A 15,796-nucleotide genomic window follows, 5' to 3' on the forward strand; every position below is an offset into this window, starting at 1 on the left:
TTAATAAGTCTAATACTTTTAAAATAGGGAGTGTGAACATTTGAGCTTTAGGCTTTAGTCTTGCAGAAATGTTTACACCCTCTGCTATTGATGTGTATTTTTTTCTATGAACACTTGACTAATGTGTACTATGTCATCTATATTTTGACATTTTAAAAAAGTATTTGCATCGACTGAACAAAATAGTAAACACACATGTTTTAGACATTTTTACATTAGTTGATAAAAATGATTAATGACTTGTTTAAGTAACGATTAATAAGTCTAGTATTTTAAATAGGGAGTGTGAACATTTGAACTCTAGGCTTTAGTCTTGTAAAAATGTTTATAACCTGATGTGTGTGTGTTTTTTTTTCCTGTGAACTCTTGACTAATTGTCCTACATCATTTAACATTTAAAAAAATTATTTGCATCGAGTAAACAAAATAAATAAAAACACACATGTTTTGACATTCCTTTTAGTAACGTGATTTGAACATTCTGCAACTCGTGATTTCGTAAAAATCGTTTAGCTCAGTACATCACAATTATCAAAATGTCTTTATATAAAATTTGGTACTGTAGCATACGATATTAAACGTAGAGAAAAACAAAAGTAATACAAGAATAACTTATATTTTCATAAAACAATAGAATCTATCAATTGTTTATAAAACAGTAAATTTTAAACGCTAGAAATATATGTTTAATATTGTTTGTCTTACAAAACCATTCAATTAATTCGTGTATTTAAATATCTCAATCCTAATTGTGGAAATTGATAACAATACCAGTCCATTTAGTCTTTTGTGAAACATGTTAGACCGCAAATAATTTTTAACAGTTTCAATTTCAAAAACTTTGAAAATTTTCTTATGAGTTTTGATAATAGTCTTTTTTTTTATAAATTAAATACTTCAATAGATTTTATAACTTGTTATTATATTATCGAAGTTTTTAGGTTCATAAATAAATTATCATCAGTTATGTCTAAATGTATACTCTAAAAAAATCATGATGTTCTTAACATATATAACTAATAATTCATAATTCCCTTTTCTCAATTTTATTTATCTTTATACATTAATAAAAATAAACTAAAAATGTCTTCTTGGAGTGAATACCTGAATTAATGATTTTGGTGGCTTTGTCTCTAGGCCGGTTCTGAATTAACATCCCTTATATATTAATTGAGGAACATTTGAAAAGATGTAACCTCAATTTTGTATTAATTAAAAGAGGCTCCAATGCATAGGTGGCACTCAATTAGGTAGTCAATTACATTCAATTGAAAAATAAGTAGGTCCACATTCGATTTTTATATATTGTTAGATACATAAGTTGGTCAAACTATATGATATAATGATATGATATGATATTTTCTTTCCTTAAATAAAACCTACGGAATTACCATAAATGACTAATATATATATATATATGACAATTAATGAGTTTAATAATAAAGATTTGATAACAATGTATATATCCTCCATCATTTTTTGTTTAATTTTATATTATTAAAATAAATTAAACAATCAAATTAGCTATAAAAATAAAATTTAGATTTTTTCGTATATGTTATATTTTGAATTTTTAAAAACGACAATAAATGACTAAAACTATTAAAATTATTATGTTAAAAATTAATGATCAATGGTTTAACATTTTTATTATAAGAAGATACACATGATTTTAAAACCATATGAGCAAAAAATATCATTTAATAATAAAATAAATATATATATATATATATTAAACACTATATACCATAAGATTACATAAATATTTTAATATTAAAACTTTCAATGAATTTTCAAGAACATTTATAAATTATAAACTTATTAAAGATTTCAGATTGAAAATTTTGTTATCGATGATTTAAATATTTTGTTATAAAACGATATGAACGATCATAGAACCGTATGATTATAAATTATTATTTAATAAATAACTATACAAAATATACTATTCCTAGAAAAATAGGTTGGTCCATCTTAACTTATATTACACTTTTTATTAAACTAACTATCGAATTGATAAATAACGTACCAAAAAATGTTTTGCACTTTCCTTAAATAAAAGCTACGAAATTACCTAATATGATTAACGAATATGTGAAAATTAATTATAATGAATAATAAATATTTGATAACAATTTTTGTATCTTAGTTCTTTTTTTAATTTTATATTATTAAAATATATTTAAAAATCACATTAAATATATAATAAAAACATTTATAATTTTTCTTATATGTTATATTTTGAATTTTTCAAAACGTCTATAAATTATTAGAAATTTGAAGATCCCCACTCTGAAAATTTTGTGATCAATAGATTATTTTTTGTCATAATAAGTTACAAATGATCATAAAATTGTATTAATATAAACTTTTATTTAATATTATAAGAAGATACACATTATTTTAAAACCATATGAGTAAAAAATATCATTTAATAATAAAACATATATATTTATATATATATATATAGATTATACTATATACCATAAGATTACATAAATATTTTAATATTAAAACTTTCAATGAATTTTCAAAAACATTTATAAATTATAAACTTATTAAAGATTTCACATTGAAAATTTTGTTATCGATGATTTAAATATTCAGTTATAAAATGATATGAATGATCATAGAATTGTATGATTATAAATTCTCATTTAATTAATGACTATATAAAATATACTATTCTTAGAAAAATAGGTTGGTCCATCTTGACTTACATTATATTTTTTATTAAACTAACTATCGAATTGATAAATAATCTACCAAAATTTTTTTTGCACTTTTCTTAATTAGAAGCTACGAAATTACCTAATATGATTAACGTATATATGAAAATTAATTATTATGAATAATAAATATTTGATAAAAAATTTGGTATCTTAGTTCTTTTTTTTAATTTTATATTATTGAAAGATATTAAAAAATCACATTAAATATATAATAAAAACATTTATATTTTTTCTTACATGTTATATTTGAATTTTTCAAAACGTCTATATATTATTAGAAATTTGAATATTCCCACTCTGAAAATTTTGTGATCAATAGATTATTTTTTTGTTATAATAAGTTACAAATGATCATAAAATATAATGCATATGAATTTTTATTTAATAAATATTCAAACTATATATATATATATATATATATATATATATATATATATAAACACTAATGATTTAAAGCAACAAGATTGGCTGATCAATTTAGTCGCCGAATTGAAATCATTCAAAAGTATGTGAAAGACTAAAGTCAAAGTAAATATGGATTTAGAATAGTAGTTATATTTTACTAACCAAATACCGAAAAAAACCGAACCAAACCGAAACCGAACCGAAACCAACCCGATATCTGGATTGAACACCTGTAATCCAAATGAAGCCAAACTATTGTTTCATTCTCCAAAATATAATAAAAATAATAACTTAATTCCGCGCAAGGCGCGGATCTTATCCTAGTCATGTATTATATAATATAAATTTTGGAGATACCAAGTTAAAATCTTGGTGGGAGAGATTTATTTTCTAAACAATAGTTAAATTATATGATTAGGATCATGGTTTAGCAAAAATGTACGGACCTACAAATTCGAAACCGTATAATCACTAACTAAAATCATTGACGAAATATGAATAAATCCGTAAGATTATGAATCAACCATTCAAAGTCTTGAATCACAGAAAGAAAAATATGATCATCAGTGACCGCGTCCAACATTTCTCGACCTTGAAGTCACGCTATATACTACAATATCGCACGACTAGGACCCTTGTATAGTAGTTACGGTTTATTCTGTTTTCGGTCATCCCATGCTAGTTGAATTATAGTTTGATTTCATTATAATTGGCTTATTCGAAAGACTTGCTGTTTTTTATACTTTCGTCATAATAAAAAACAATTTGACTTTTAAAGTCAGGTCTTTTATAATCTTAATATATTAGTTTAGACCACGATGGTTCCATTTGATAGAAGAATAATCGTTCTCTAGAAGAACTGGTGACTGGTGAGCCATCGTAATCATCGTATGGACATGGACTAAAGTGTGCTTTGGACTTTGGCTATTTCACGGAAATTTTGGGGAAGTTGCTGCAACTATCCTCTACTATACTCTCGGTCTAAAGACATTGTGATATGTTGTCGATGACGATTTAAAGAATAAATCAAAACAAATATTTCTCCTTTTACATTTTAAAGTAGTTTTATATTTTTTTATATTTTTGGTCCTGAATCACGATGAATTTCACAAAGCCGCCTTCCTAGCTAAGGAGATGATTCGAATGAATTGACTCCTCAGATAATGTAAAGGCCTGAAAGGAGTTTAAAAATATATTTAGCTTTTCTAAACAAACAATGTATATATATATTTACCGAAGACAGTCTGCTAAAAATACAATACTATTTAAAGATCTCTTATTTTCACCTAATATGTTACATGTCAATTTCAGTCACACTCACCTGGTTGCAATAAATGAACGGTGTGATTCAAAATGCTTGGCATACAAGATTTTGAGATTTTTTTTTTTACAAATATATATCCTGTAAAATTGTGCATAAATCTGAATTTTTATTTTATTTGTTTGTACTAATCCAAATTATTTTAAACATCTAATCTATTCAGTTATGGTCCTATTTCTTACTGTATAAAGGTTGTCATTTAAATTTGAACATATTCATCCTAGTTACATTAAATCACATGTGATTTACATAAAAATTAATACATGTATTATATTTACACTATATGGTCGGACACTAAACATAAACCAAATCTAATTTAACCAAACCAAACGAGAATTCGGTTATGTAATACATAATAACATAATTTAACAAAGCTTTATCATAAGTTATTGGATGCATTCACTAATGTGTTTTTAATAGAAGCTGGTCTATTTTCTTCTCTTCGGTCAATGAATTCCCCACTCACCGCCATAATCAATTCTTCACACGCTATAATTCAATTTCATATTCTTTCATCATACTAAGTTATTAACCATTAAAAACAATCATAATATAGACAAGCTTTGTTAAATTATGTTATTGTAAAGAAATAGATCATAATATCAAACATTGAGCTTAAACCAAATATTCTTTAGACATATATTTGGTTAGATAAAACCGGTTCTTTTTTTTTGTATTTAATAATTTCAAATTTCAAATAACTCTATATCTGATAAATATTTCGAATTTATAAACTAACTAATCTTTCAAAAATTACGATCCTGAAATATATCAGTGGATATGAACATGTAACTAACTCGTATTTAATATCACAATCAATGTACATGTTAAATTAAGGGTGAGCTTATTCGCTCGGATTCGGTTCGAGTGTATTCGAGTTTTAAATTTTTGGGTTTTCGGGATTAAACATTTCAGCTCCATTCGGGTATTTATAAATTTTGGTCATGTTCGGTTTGGGGTTGTATAACCCGTTTAAATGATTTTACAAAGTGTAGAAACTCACTATATACTATAAATTTCTCAAAAATATAAGAACAAAATAATATATTACATATAAATTTGAATAATATATTTCAATATACATAAACTGAACATATAAATTGGTTTGACTTGAATATTTGGATAGAGCATCAATAGATACTTCAAGTATTTTTTGTGTGTTTGAGTATTATTTTAACTAGATTATGATCCACGCGGTTGTGCAAGATTATTTATAATTTATGTTTTTAATTATAATTATGATTTGATGATATTTATAAAATTTGGTTGACTTCCGCATTAATTACATTATGATTTTCATCAAATGATTATAAGATATATTCCTCCCATAAACATATTAAAATATAAGTAATTAGTTTCAACAACCACCAATATATAGTGACTTATTACCAAAATATAACTACTTAATCCATGTTTAGAGTATAAATATTTACTATGTCAAAATGATATTGGTTTATTCTAATCACTACTGTTGAATATACATCTTACCTTTATAACATAGATGTACAAAATTAGCAGATATTTTATGACTTGGTATATAACATTGAGATATACCGATTTTCTAAGCATATTTAAAATATCCATTCAATACAAAATAAATAAATAAACAGAAAATGTAACCGAATATTGCTACCTAAATCAGAATCAAATAAAAAATTTATATCCCTATTAAGACCCACATGCTCGAATTGAACTCGGAATTTTATTGGGTTCCTAGAGTCGTTATTTGAACCAAACCAAAAACAAAATAACTAAACTCAAACTATACTTAAATTCATAAATAACAAAACAATTCATGTATTTCTTACACTAAAATACAATAATTACAACCGAACGGAATCAAACCAAAAACCATAAAATACAATTCAGAAGTGAACCAAAGTTTATAAATATCATCAGATCATAAAATTTTATTTTAAACACGCAAATTATAAATAATTCCGCGCAAATTAACAACAAACAGATCAAGTGCAGCCAAGTACAACAATTACAATAACAAAAAGAGAGAGAGAGAGTACAACAATTACCTTCATCACATGCATGTGGTCAGGCAAATTGAATTTTCTCCTGCGGTCCTGTGCCATTAAGATCTACCATATATTTATATTTATAAATCTCTATTTTGGTTTTTTTTTTTCAAGAGTAATAGAAAACACATGCAGATAGTATAATGGTTTGTATTTTTGTTGTCGTCCAGTCATGTAATTAAGTTTTATATCCCATCAAATTCTGAAAACATTTCTTTTGTAACCTTTTATAGAAAAGAAGTTTGTGATGTTTTTGAAGATTCTTACATTATTGGGGAAAACTATTCTAGAGAATTTCCCTAGTTTTGGAAGGTGAAAATCTTAAGAGCTTTAAATCCTTTACTAATACCACCAAGTATTATGGTGCTCGCACTATTTTGTTTTTTTCATGTTTTTTTTCTTTAACAACATTGGTCATTCATGAATCAATTAGCTGATAAGTAACATTAAATTATATAATCAGGTAAGTGACAAACTGGCTGATTTTACTTTTTGTATCAGTCAACACTTTTACGTTTTAGTTATTCTAAGTTCTAACTTGCTATGTAAGTTGCTTAGAGTGCATGATCATTTTCAAGATATAAGCTATATCTCACTTTATTTCTTTTTTCATGCAACAAAACATGTTTTCTAATTAAAAATACCTAGAAAACCTTTGAAAGTTTTATTCCCTAGTTTTTGATGAAAAAGAAAACTGAACGAAAAATTAAAATAAAAACCAGCAAAATGGAAGAAAATCTATTAATTTAATAATGCAACAGATCGAAAATGTTTATTCGTCGATGTTGAAATAATTTGGAGACGAAAGAATTAAAGAAAATGACTAACAAGTTTTGAATGAGTTGACTGGGAGATACTTTTCTTCTTCTTTTTTGACTCGAAGATATATACTTTCAAAGATGAATAATATTTGTCTATTTTGTTTATAACTTTATACACCGTACCCATATAACACTCAAATGTTTTTTCTTCAACCAAATAACTTGTTTATGAAGTAGAATGTTAGACTAATAACAACAAGAAAATTGTTCTTTGAATAAACAAAGATAGAAGCAAAGAAAAGTAGTAATAGAAAAGGAAAACTTCTGAGTAGTTTACTTAACATAACAAGAAATTCTAAGAAATTTAAGTGGGAAGGTGGAATGAATCTTTAATTTTAATGGGTCCCAACTAAACCCCGTCACGTCTATTTAAGACAACCGTACCATAATCCATTGCTCAAATCTAGTCTCTTACTACAAACATCAAAACCTACAAATCAAACAAAATATTTTTAAGTTCACTCACCATCTCTCTTTCTTTCGTTCTCCAATGGCCTCACTTCAACTCTCCTCTCATTTTCTTGGCACAAACACTAAGAAACACAGCTCCATGTCCATCTCTCGTACTTACTCTCCTGTCCCATGCACCAGATTATTCTCCCGCAAGTTTATGTCGTGTTCCATGTCTATGAATGGATGCGAAGGTGATTTCAAGACGCCACTTGGTACAGTTGAGACGAGGACTATGGCGGCAGTTTTATCTCCAACATCCGCCACTGAGAGTCTAATCTCCGCCGTCTCTGAGCTTAAGTCTCAACCTCCGCCGTTTTCCTCCGGCGTCGTCCGCTTAGAGGTACATATCTTTCCTCTGTTTTTAAAGAGATCACGCCACGTGGTGTGGTGGTTTGCGATTGGTTTTAAATGATATCGTTCTCTAGTTCGTTTCCTTGGTATCGTTTATGCCTTTGACCAAAAAAAAAAAAAAGGTATCGTTTATGCCTAACATTAAAGTTTATACTTTTATAATAGAGCCGAATCATTAAATATCCATTTTGCCTTTTTAAGAAAAACTATTTTGTTATATACCTAAGAGATAATTTTAAAACACTACTTACGGATTTTATATTATAAAGTTCGTAACCTTTTTTGTGGGCTAATGTTTAAAATAAAAATAAATCATTAAACAAATGAGCTAGATAAAAAAACTACCGTTTTTTAGTTCACAAAAAAAAAAACAGTATACCATAATTTTTTATTACAATGGCCAAGTGGCTTTTTCCACTTGCATCAATCTAGTAATTAGGTAGAACTTTGTTTATACAATATTTTTTAAAGACGGTAGGGACGATTGAACAGGTTTAATGCTGATTATCATTGTTACAAACAGTAGTTGCTTTTTTAAACATAAAAAACTTTAAAAGCCATGGCTAATAACCAACAAGAAAGAACATATGACTATTATAATATGATTACTACCAGTTTACTCAAATATATGTCGTACTAGAATCTGATAGTCAACCTAACTAGACGTTTTTGGACATTCTACATGGACGTCAAAATGGAATAATCTTTCTCTTAGTCAAAATAACGTTGACCAAATCAGCTTTGACCTTGAAAGTCAAATTAACAAACAAAAAACATTCGAGAAAATATAAAAGAAAAATAGACCTCGAAAAAGATTAATGACTGTTCTTGTACACTGTTAATTAGATTTGATGATTGATTAACGTCCAGAGATTTTAAGCAAGAAAAAAAAAACAATGATTGAGCTTGTGGACCAAAAAACAAACAAAATAAGGAATAATAAATGTCTGGAAAAGCGGGCCAATCATCATCACTCACTCATTAACAGACCCAACCATTTTGTTCCCGCGCAATACTAATTTCGGTTTGATTCGGTTTAGGTACCAATCAACCAGCAAATCGGAGCAATCGATTGGCTCCAAGCGCAGAACGAGACTCATCCTCGCTGCTTCTTCTCTCGCCGTAGCGACGTTGGTCGTCCTGATCTTCTTCTCGACTTAGCGAGCGAGAAGGATAACAATAACGAAGGCTCATCAGGTCGTGATCTGGTCAGCGTTGCTGGTATCGGTTCAGCAGTGTTCTTTCGTGACCTTGACCCGTTCTCTCATGATGACTGGAGATCCATCAGAAGGTAATCACAAGCTTAAATAACAGTAACGTTTTCGTTTCGTTTCTCTGTTATCTGATTGTTGAATGGTTGAAACATTTGTGAAGGTTTTTGTCGTCTACGTCACCTTTGATTCGTGCCTATGGTGGCATGAGGTTTGATCCTAACGGCAAGATCTCTGTGGAGTGGAAACCCTTTGGTGCATTTTACTTTGCAGTGCCTCAGGTACCTTCAAATTTTGATTTGTTTTAAGAGAGTGTATGGAGTGGGCATGGCATTTTGGGAATCAGTTCGGTTTGGATAGGGTAGAGGATCCATATAGGAACCGACAGACTTTTGGTTCAAATCGGTTTGGGTAGTTTTGTGTTTGGATTGGTTTTGATAGTAAAAAAACTGGTTCAGTTATTAGGATAAATATGATAAAATATCGGGTATTTCAGGTAAAATATAGAATAATTAGAATGATTCGGGTAAAAGCTTTGGACAATTCAGATTTTTTTGGATACTTCAGAAAAAAGTCTCAAAACTTTCGGATCATTTCGAGTAGCTTAATTATTTTTTAATAATTTGAGTTTTTCAAATATATATATATATATATATATATATATATAATATTTTATATATTGAGTTCTCAGTTTGGTTGATTTGGTTCGGTCTCTTCGGATATAAAAATATAAGAATAGTTTGGATATTCGAGGGTTTCTTCTGGTTATTTTTTGGCCAAGCCTAGAATGGAGGACGAGTTGTAATTGGCTCATACATGAACAGGTTGAGTTTAATGAGTTTGGGGGAAGCTCAATGTTGGCTGCAACTCTTGCTTGGGACGATGAACTCTCTTGGACTTTGGAAAATGCCGTTGAATCACTTCAAGAGACTATGCTTCAGGTTAACCATAGATGAATTCTAGTCCTACAGTTAGTGAAATGGTCTTTTATACTAACGAGAGCTTTGATGTGTCAGGTTTCTTCTATTGTGATGAAGTTGCGGAAGGAATCTCTAGGAGTATCTGTTCTTAGCAAGAACCATGTTCCTACAAAAGGAGCGTATTACCCTGCCGTAGAGAAGGCTTTGGAGATGATAAATCAAAAGAGTTCATCCCTTAACAAGGTAGTTTTTCTGACCATGTCCGTGTCTATTCTTAGACTACTATTATGTTTTCAACTTAACTAATGTTTTCTGTATGCATAACCAGGTTGTGCTTGCTCGCAACAGCAGAGTGATCACAGATACCGACATTGATCCCATCGCATGGCTTGCACAGTTACAGAGTGAAGGGCATGATGCGTATCAGTTCTGTCTTCAGCCACCAGGTGCACCAGCTTTTATCGGAAACACGGTAGGTTATATAATTTGTCTGTTTGTACAACATTCTATTTCATTTTAACAAATCTGGAAGAAACAAGTGATGTTGACACACTTCTCTATGAAACAGCCTGAGAGACTTTTCCAAAGGAAACAGTTAGGCGTCTGCAGTGAAGCTCTGGCTGCAACTAGGCCTCGAGGTGCTTCAACGGCTCGCGATAAGGAGATAGAGGATGACTTGCGAACCAGGTCATTTTTCACTTTATAGAATTTCATCCGTTATATTATTTTTTGGAAATCATACTGACGTGATTTGCGTAACTGCTGCAGCCTAAAGGACGACCTTGAGTTTTCTATTGTACGAGATAATATACAAGAAAAATTTAACGTAAGTTCAACCTTGAGTTCACTATTGGACTGTTACAAAAGTTATGATTGACGCGTGTTCTTATTCTCCTCTCTTCTTCTCTGCAGTCTATATGTGACAACGTAGTTGTTAAGCCTCAAAAATCTGTGAGGAAGCTTGCAAGAGTGCAACACTTGTATTCTCAATTGGCTGGGAGGCTTAGGAGGGAAGATGATGAGGTGAGATAAATAATATTCGAATAGTTTTACATCACATGATCATTTGCACCGCTTGAAGCTAATAGTTGTCCCTTTTGTCTTATGTGTTATTCACAGTTTGACATATTGGCTGCTCTGCATCCAACTCCAGCTGTTTGTGGACTTCCAGCTGAAGAAGCCAGGCTTTTAATCAAGGAAATAGGTAAAATATCTCTCTTTTCATTTCTTGTTTCAACTCTCTCCTTGTAACTATAGATGCTTACTCAAACATTTAACATCTCCAGAATCATTCGATAGAGGAATGTATGCCGGACCTATTGGATTTTTTGGTGGTCAAGAGAGTGAATTTGCAGTTGGGATCAGATCAGCTCTAGTTGAAAAGGTGAAGCTTATTTGATCTCTCTCTCTCCCCCCCCCCCCCCCCCCCCCCCCCCCCCCCCCCCAAAAGAAAACATTTTCCTAAGTTTTAGCAAACATATCTAAATTATTTTTCTTTTGAGTTGTTATAGGGTCTTGGAGCATTGATCTATGCCGGGACAGGGATAGTAGCAGGAAGCAACCCAACCTCAGAGTGGAATGAACTTGATCTAAAGATATCTCAGGTGTGACTTGTTTACATAATGTAACCTAACATGTCTCTTCTTTTGTTTCCAAAAGTCTAAATTTTAAATGTTGTTGTTTTTGTAGTTTACCAAGTCAATTGAATATAAGTCAACAAGTCTACAGAGGATTAATTGAGGAAGAGTAACAGCAACAACAACATTTGTATTTCATTGTATTGTATGAGAATGGAGGTTACAGTAAAAATCAGTGTGTTGTCATTTGTCAATGTATCTTTGTAGAAAGAATAATTTATGTAAGTTAGTCTTTATCTGATTGTTAATGGGTCTAGTCTCTCTTGGTTGTAACTAGGCTGAGGCCTTTATGATTGTTAATTTGATTCTATCACTACCAAAGAGTATTAGTCGGTTTTCAATATTGTTGTTTGAATTGAACCAAAAACCGAAAAATAAATTGAGATTAAATCGAATTTCTTAAAATATTCTAACGATTTTATTTTTATAATAAAGAATATTTAGAAGAAATAGAACCAAACCGTAAACCGAACGTGAGAACTGAACCGAAATTAAACCTGAAGTGTTGGTTATCTAAAACAAGTGAAAAGCGAAGATAAAGCGCTAATGAAAATGATTGGCTGAAACCACAAAGACATCATCTGACGTGGCAGTTTCTCTGTCCTCAGAGAATTTCAGATAGTGTCCGAACGGCGAAACAACACACGAAGACATCTCAAAGCTTTTTTTTCTTTTTCCATAGCTTGGATCTTCCTCCAATGGCTGTCAACGCTCCCATATCGTCTCACCCGAGAACACAGTTTCTCTCCAACCCCGTTCTCCCTCGCCTTCGCCGGTCAAACACCGCCGTGAAATCACCAGCAGCTTTCTCCGTCGTCTCAATGGCTCCCCAGAAAAAGGTAACTCTCTCTTTGTTGAGTTTCTGAGATCTCTTGTCCCTTTTCACGAGCCACTTTATAATATCTGCATAGAATATGAACCTTTACTGGGTCTGAGGATAGAAACTACAGAGTAATCTGTTATAAGTACAGAAACGTGAACACTTTAGTTATTCTCTGCACTTAGTGATAGAGTGGGGAAGCTTATATAATGAAGATACAAGATGCCGAATGAATTCGTGTATAATAATATTAATTTGGTTTGATATAAACTTAAAAGATTAAGTCTAAATCTTTATCCATAGATGTTGGGAATATTCTTCCCTGTGCTTAAAAAGCTTGTTAGAAGATTATAAATATTTTTTTTCTCGTGCTATAAAAGCTAGTTTAGCTATGAAAGCTTACATTTTATTCAATATCAAAGTTCATATATACAAAACCCTAGAACACCATATTTATACTATACTAAAGATATCACTAATCGTATCTCTTACTCATAATCTACAAGATTGATAATGATCTTTAAAGAAAAATATATCTATCGATTAAATGTAAATAACTCCATGCTTGACGTGACCTGTTTGTTAGTATTCTAGCAGAGTTTTTCTTTCTTTTAATTTGTGTAATTGTGATTAATGAATCAAAGGTGAACAAGTATGATGCCAAGTGGAAGAAACAATGGTACGGAGCGGGACTATTCTTCGAAGGGAGCGAAGAAGTAAACGTCGACGTTTTCAAGAAGCTAGAAAAACGAAAAGTACTAAGCAACGTTGAGAAATCTGGTCTTCTCTCAAAAGCAGAAGACTTGGGAGTCACATTATCATCTCTTGAGAAGCTTGGTGTCTTCTCCAAAGCCGAGGAGCTCGGTCTTCTCAGTCTCCTTGAAACTTTAGCAGGTACATCTCCTGCGGTCTTGGCCTCGGCTGCTCTCCCTGCTCTCACGGCTGCTATTGTAGCTGTGGTGCTGATTCCTGATGACTCAACTACTCTGGTGGTTGCTCAAGCGGTTTTGGGCGGTGCTTTTGCTCTTGGAGCTGTTGTTTTGTTGGTTGGGTCTGTTGTTTTGGATGGACTTCAAGAAGCTGATTAATTATTTCTCTGTAAACAAAACTCAACTAAAAAAACATTGTTGTACAATTGTTTTTTTTTGTAATAAGTTTCTATAGAAGAAGGATTCTAGCTTATTAAAGCCTTATTGACACACAAAATAAAAATAGCACTAATGAGCACTATAGAACACAAAAGAGAAAGTAAAGGTGCTTGTCTTCTAGAGATAAAAGTATTGATTGATTTAATCAAAGATAGAGTTGCTTGATGTTATATTGGAAGTTCTCATAATATACGTATTTGTACTACTTTGCTTGCATAAAACTCTAACTACATGGGATTAAGACATTACAATAGACTTGTGTTGGTTTTGTGTTGATAGTTTAGTGTCAGTTTTGATAAAATCATAACTGTAAGATTCAATCATTTATGGTGAGATCAAGTTCTAAGCTGAGGAGTGAACACAAAAAAACAAAATCAGAAAGAAGAAGCTTTATAACAGTTCAACAAATATTAAATTCAAATACATCCATTCTCCAGTGAGAAAAAGCCTAACTAAGCAAAATCCAAAAAAAAACTCTAGAAGCAGAGGGATTATACCGCCAGTCGATAGCTCAAGTGTAACAATCACGTGATGCCGCGTGGCTTTGAGATATTAGAGTTATTTCTATTTTGATTATTATATTTATTTGTTTAATTAATTATCTTAGTTATTTAGATAAACTGTAATAGATGTCAAAAAGAAAAAAGATAAACTTTAATAGGTTTTTAAGTTTTTTTTTTAATAGGTTTTTAAGTTTATCTCTAGAAACCCTTTATTTATTTTGCTACAGCTAGAAATTGAGAGTTTTCAACGAATAAAAAAACATTAATTCTTAGGTAATTTTAAACTAAATAATATCATTGTATTATTATAGTTTCCGGTATATCAGAGTTATTTCACGCATTATATTGATCAACATATTGGTAGAAAGTTACCACTTTTCATTTCAAAAAAAAAAAAGCTACCACTTTCATCAAAACATTTTGATCTCTGGTTAACCCAGCTGTGAACACTGATGGATACTTTATCTTACCGTCGTCCATCAGTGTAAACATGTCTCTCTGATCACTTTAACTTCTTCAAGAGACAAGTGCTGGACAATTGCCTGGAAGCATTAAAAGAAAGTAAGTGAAGACACCAATCCAACCAATATATAAACGTATCCTAGAAGAATGAGAGGCACTGAGCAACACGGTGCGTTTGATATTCAATATCCGACATATTTTTTCTGTGACTACGTGTGTAAAACTCATAAAGTGAATGTTTTAGAATGTAAAAAGAAATTCAAACCAAGAAAACCTCATTAAACTTATTGTTAACAAATAAACAATTATGGTTTACTTTACTGGTTGTATAAACACTTTTTTTTTGTTCAACGGTTGTATAAACATGCCTACATTTTTCTATCACATTTGGATTTTCTTTGATTTTTAAGGTCCTATCTCCATTTTTAACTTGGAAATATATTTTTTTTTTGTCACAGACTTATTGTTTTAATGGACCTTATCTCGTGAAAATATATAGCAAATAGCCTATATTGGGCTAAGTGTAACTTCTAAAAAGAAATAGGACCTTAGATGAAAATCGGATCTATTTATCAATACTATTAAAAGAGAAGGAGTTTTAATAAATCTACTTAAAAAGTTGTTTGGACTCTTTCTTTTTTTCTTTTTTTGACTTCTCCTATATATTATAACAATATGTGACAAGATATTTTACCTATATATAATCGATTTTTACTCTAACTATCAAACTGGATACATTATTATTTATTTTTAACCATTTAAATCATCGATTGCTAAACCACCCTACCCAAAAATAAATTACATGAACCAAAACCAAAGCATAACCTATTATAACATAACTTTATCGAAATATTCATTCCCCCACTTATAAAAACATCGAAATATTCATTTCACCCACAAGGAGCATAGTACCATCGACTACACAATTAACTTCTAACACAGATAAACCCCAAATTAATAAGACCAAATATTTAAACATAATTAA

The 15,796-nt window shown here is 30.3% G+C and overlaps 2 protein-coding genes across 2 annotated transcripts; both read left to right on the plus strand.

The window, feature by feature from the left end:
* Positions 1–7,688: 7,688 nt before the first annotated feature.
* Positions 7,689–12,191, plus strand: LOC106378148 (isochorismate synthase 1, chloroplastic-like). The gene is made up of 13 exons (XM_048757793.1): positions 7,689–8,099; positions 9,151–9,401; positions 9,485–9,602; positions 10,146–10,262; positions 10,338–10,484; positions 10,570–10,713; positions 10,810–10,928; positions 11,010–11,067; positions 11,154–11,264; positions 11,361–11,445; positions 11,528–11,625; positions 11,753–11,845; positions 11,931–12,191. Exons 1-13 carry the CDS (start codon positions 7,797–7,799, stop codon positions 11,979–11,981), a joined length of 1,695 nt encoding a protein of 564 aa, XP_048613750.1. The 5' UTR covers positions 7,689–7,796; the 3' UTR covers positions 11,982–12,191.
* Positions 12,192–12,430: 239 nt separating this feature from the next.
* Positions 12,431–13,880, plus strand: LOC106379481. Its single transcript, XM_013819422.3, has 2 exons — positions 12,431–12,717; positions 13,343–13,880. The coding sequence occupies exons 1-2, from the start codon at positions 12,577–12,579 to the stop codon at positions 13,784–13,786; spliced, it is 585 nt and encodes a 194-aa protein (XP_013674876.2). The 5' UTR covers positions 12,431–12,576; the 3' UTR covers positions 13,787–13,880.
* Positions 13,881–15,796: the final 1,916 nt, after the last annotated feature.

This window comes from Brassica napus, chromosome A2, assembly GCF_020379485.1.
Source record: "Brassica napus cultivar Da-Ae chromosome A2, Da-Ae, whole genome shotgun sequence".
Lineage (NCBI taxonomy): Eukaryota > Viridiplantae > Streptophyta > Magnoliopsida > Brassicales > Brassicaceae > Brassica > Brassica napus.

Excerpts from the sequence above, each read along its gene's own strand:
- LOC106378148 (XM_048757793.1), top strand. The coding sequence starts at position 7,797 with ATGGCCTCACTTCAACTCTCCTCTCATTTTCTTGGCACAAACACTAAG. Across the intron at positions 10,929-11,009 it reads GAGGATGACTTGCGAACCAG|CCTAAAGGACGACCTTGAGT; the intron begins GTCATTTTTCAC and ends TAACTGCTGCAG. Across the intron at positions 11,626-11,752 it reads GATCAGCTCTAGTTGAAAAG|GGTCTTGGAGCATTGATCTA; the intron begins GTGAAGCTTATT and ends GAGTTGTTATAG.
- LOC106379481 (XM_013819422.3), top strand. The coding sequence starts at position 12,577 with ATGGCTGTCAACGCTCCCATATCGTCTCACCCGAGAACACAGTTTCTC. Across the intron at positions 12,718-13,342 it reads CAATGGCTCCCCAGAAAAAG|GTGAACAAGTATGATGCCAA; the intron begins GTAACTCTCTCT and ends AATGAATCAAAG.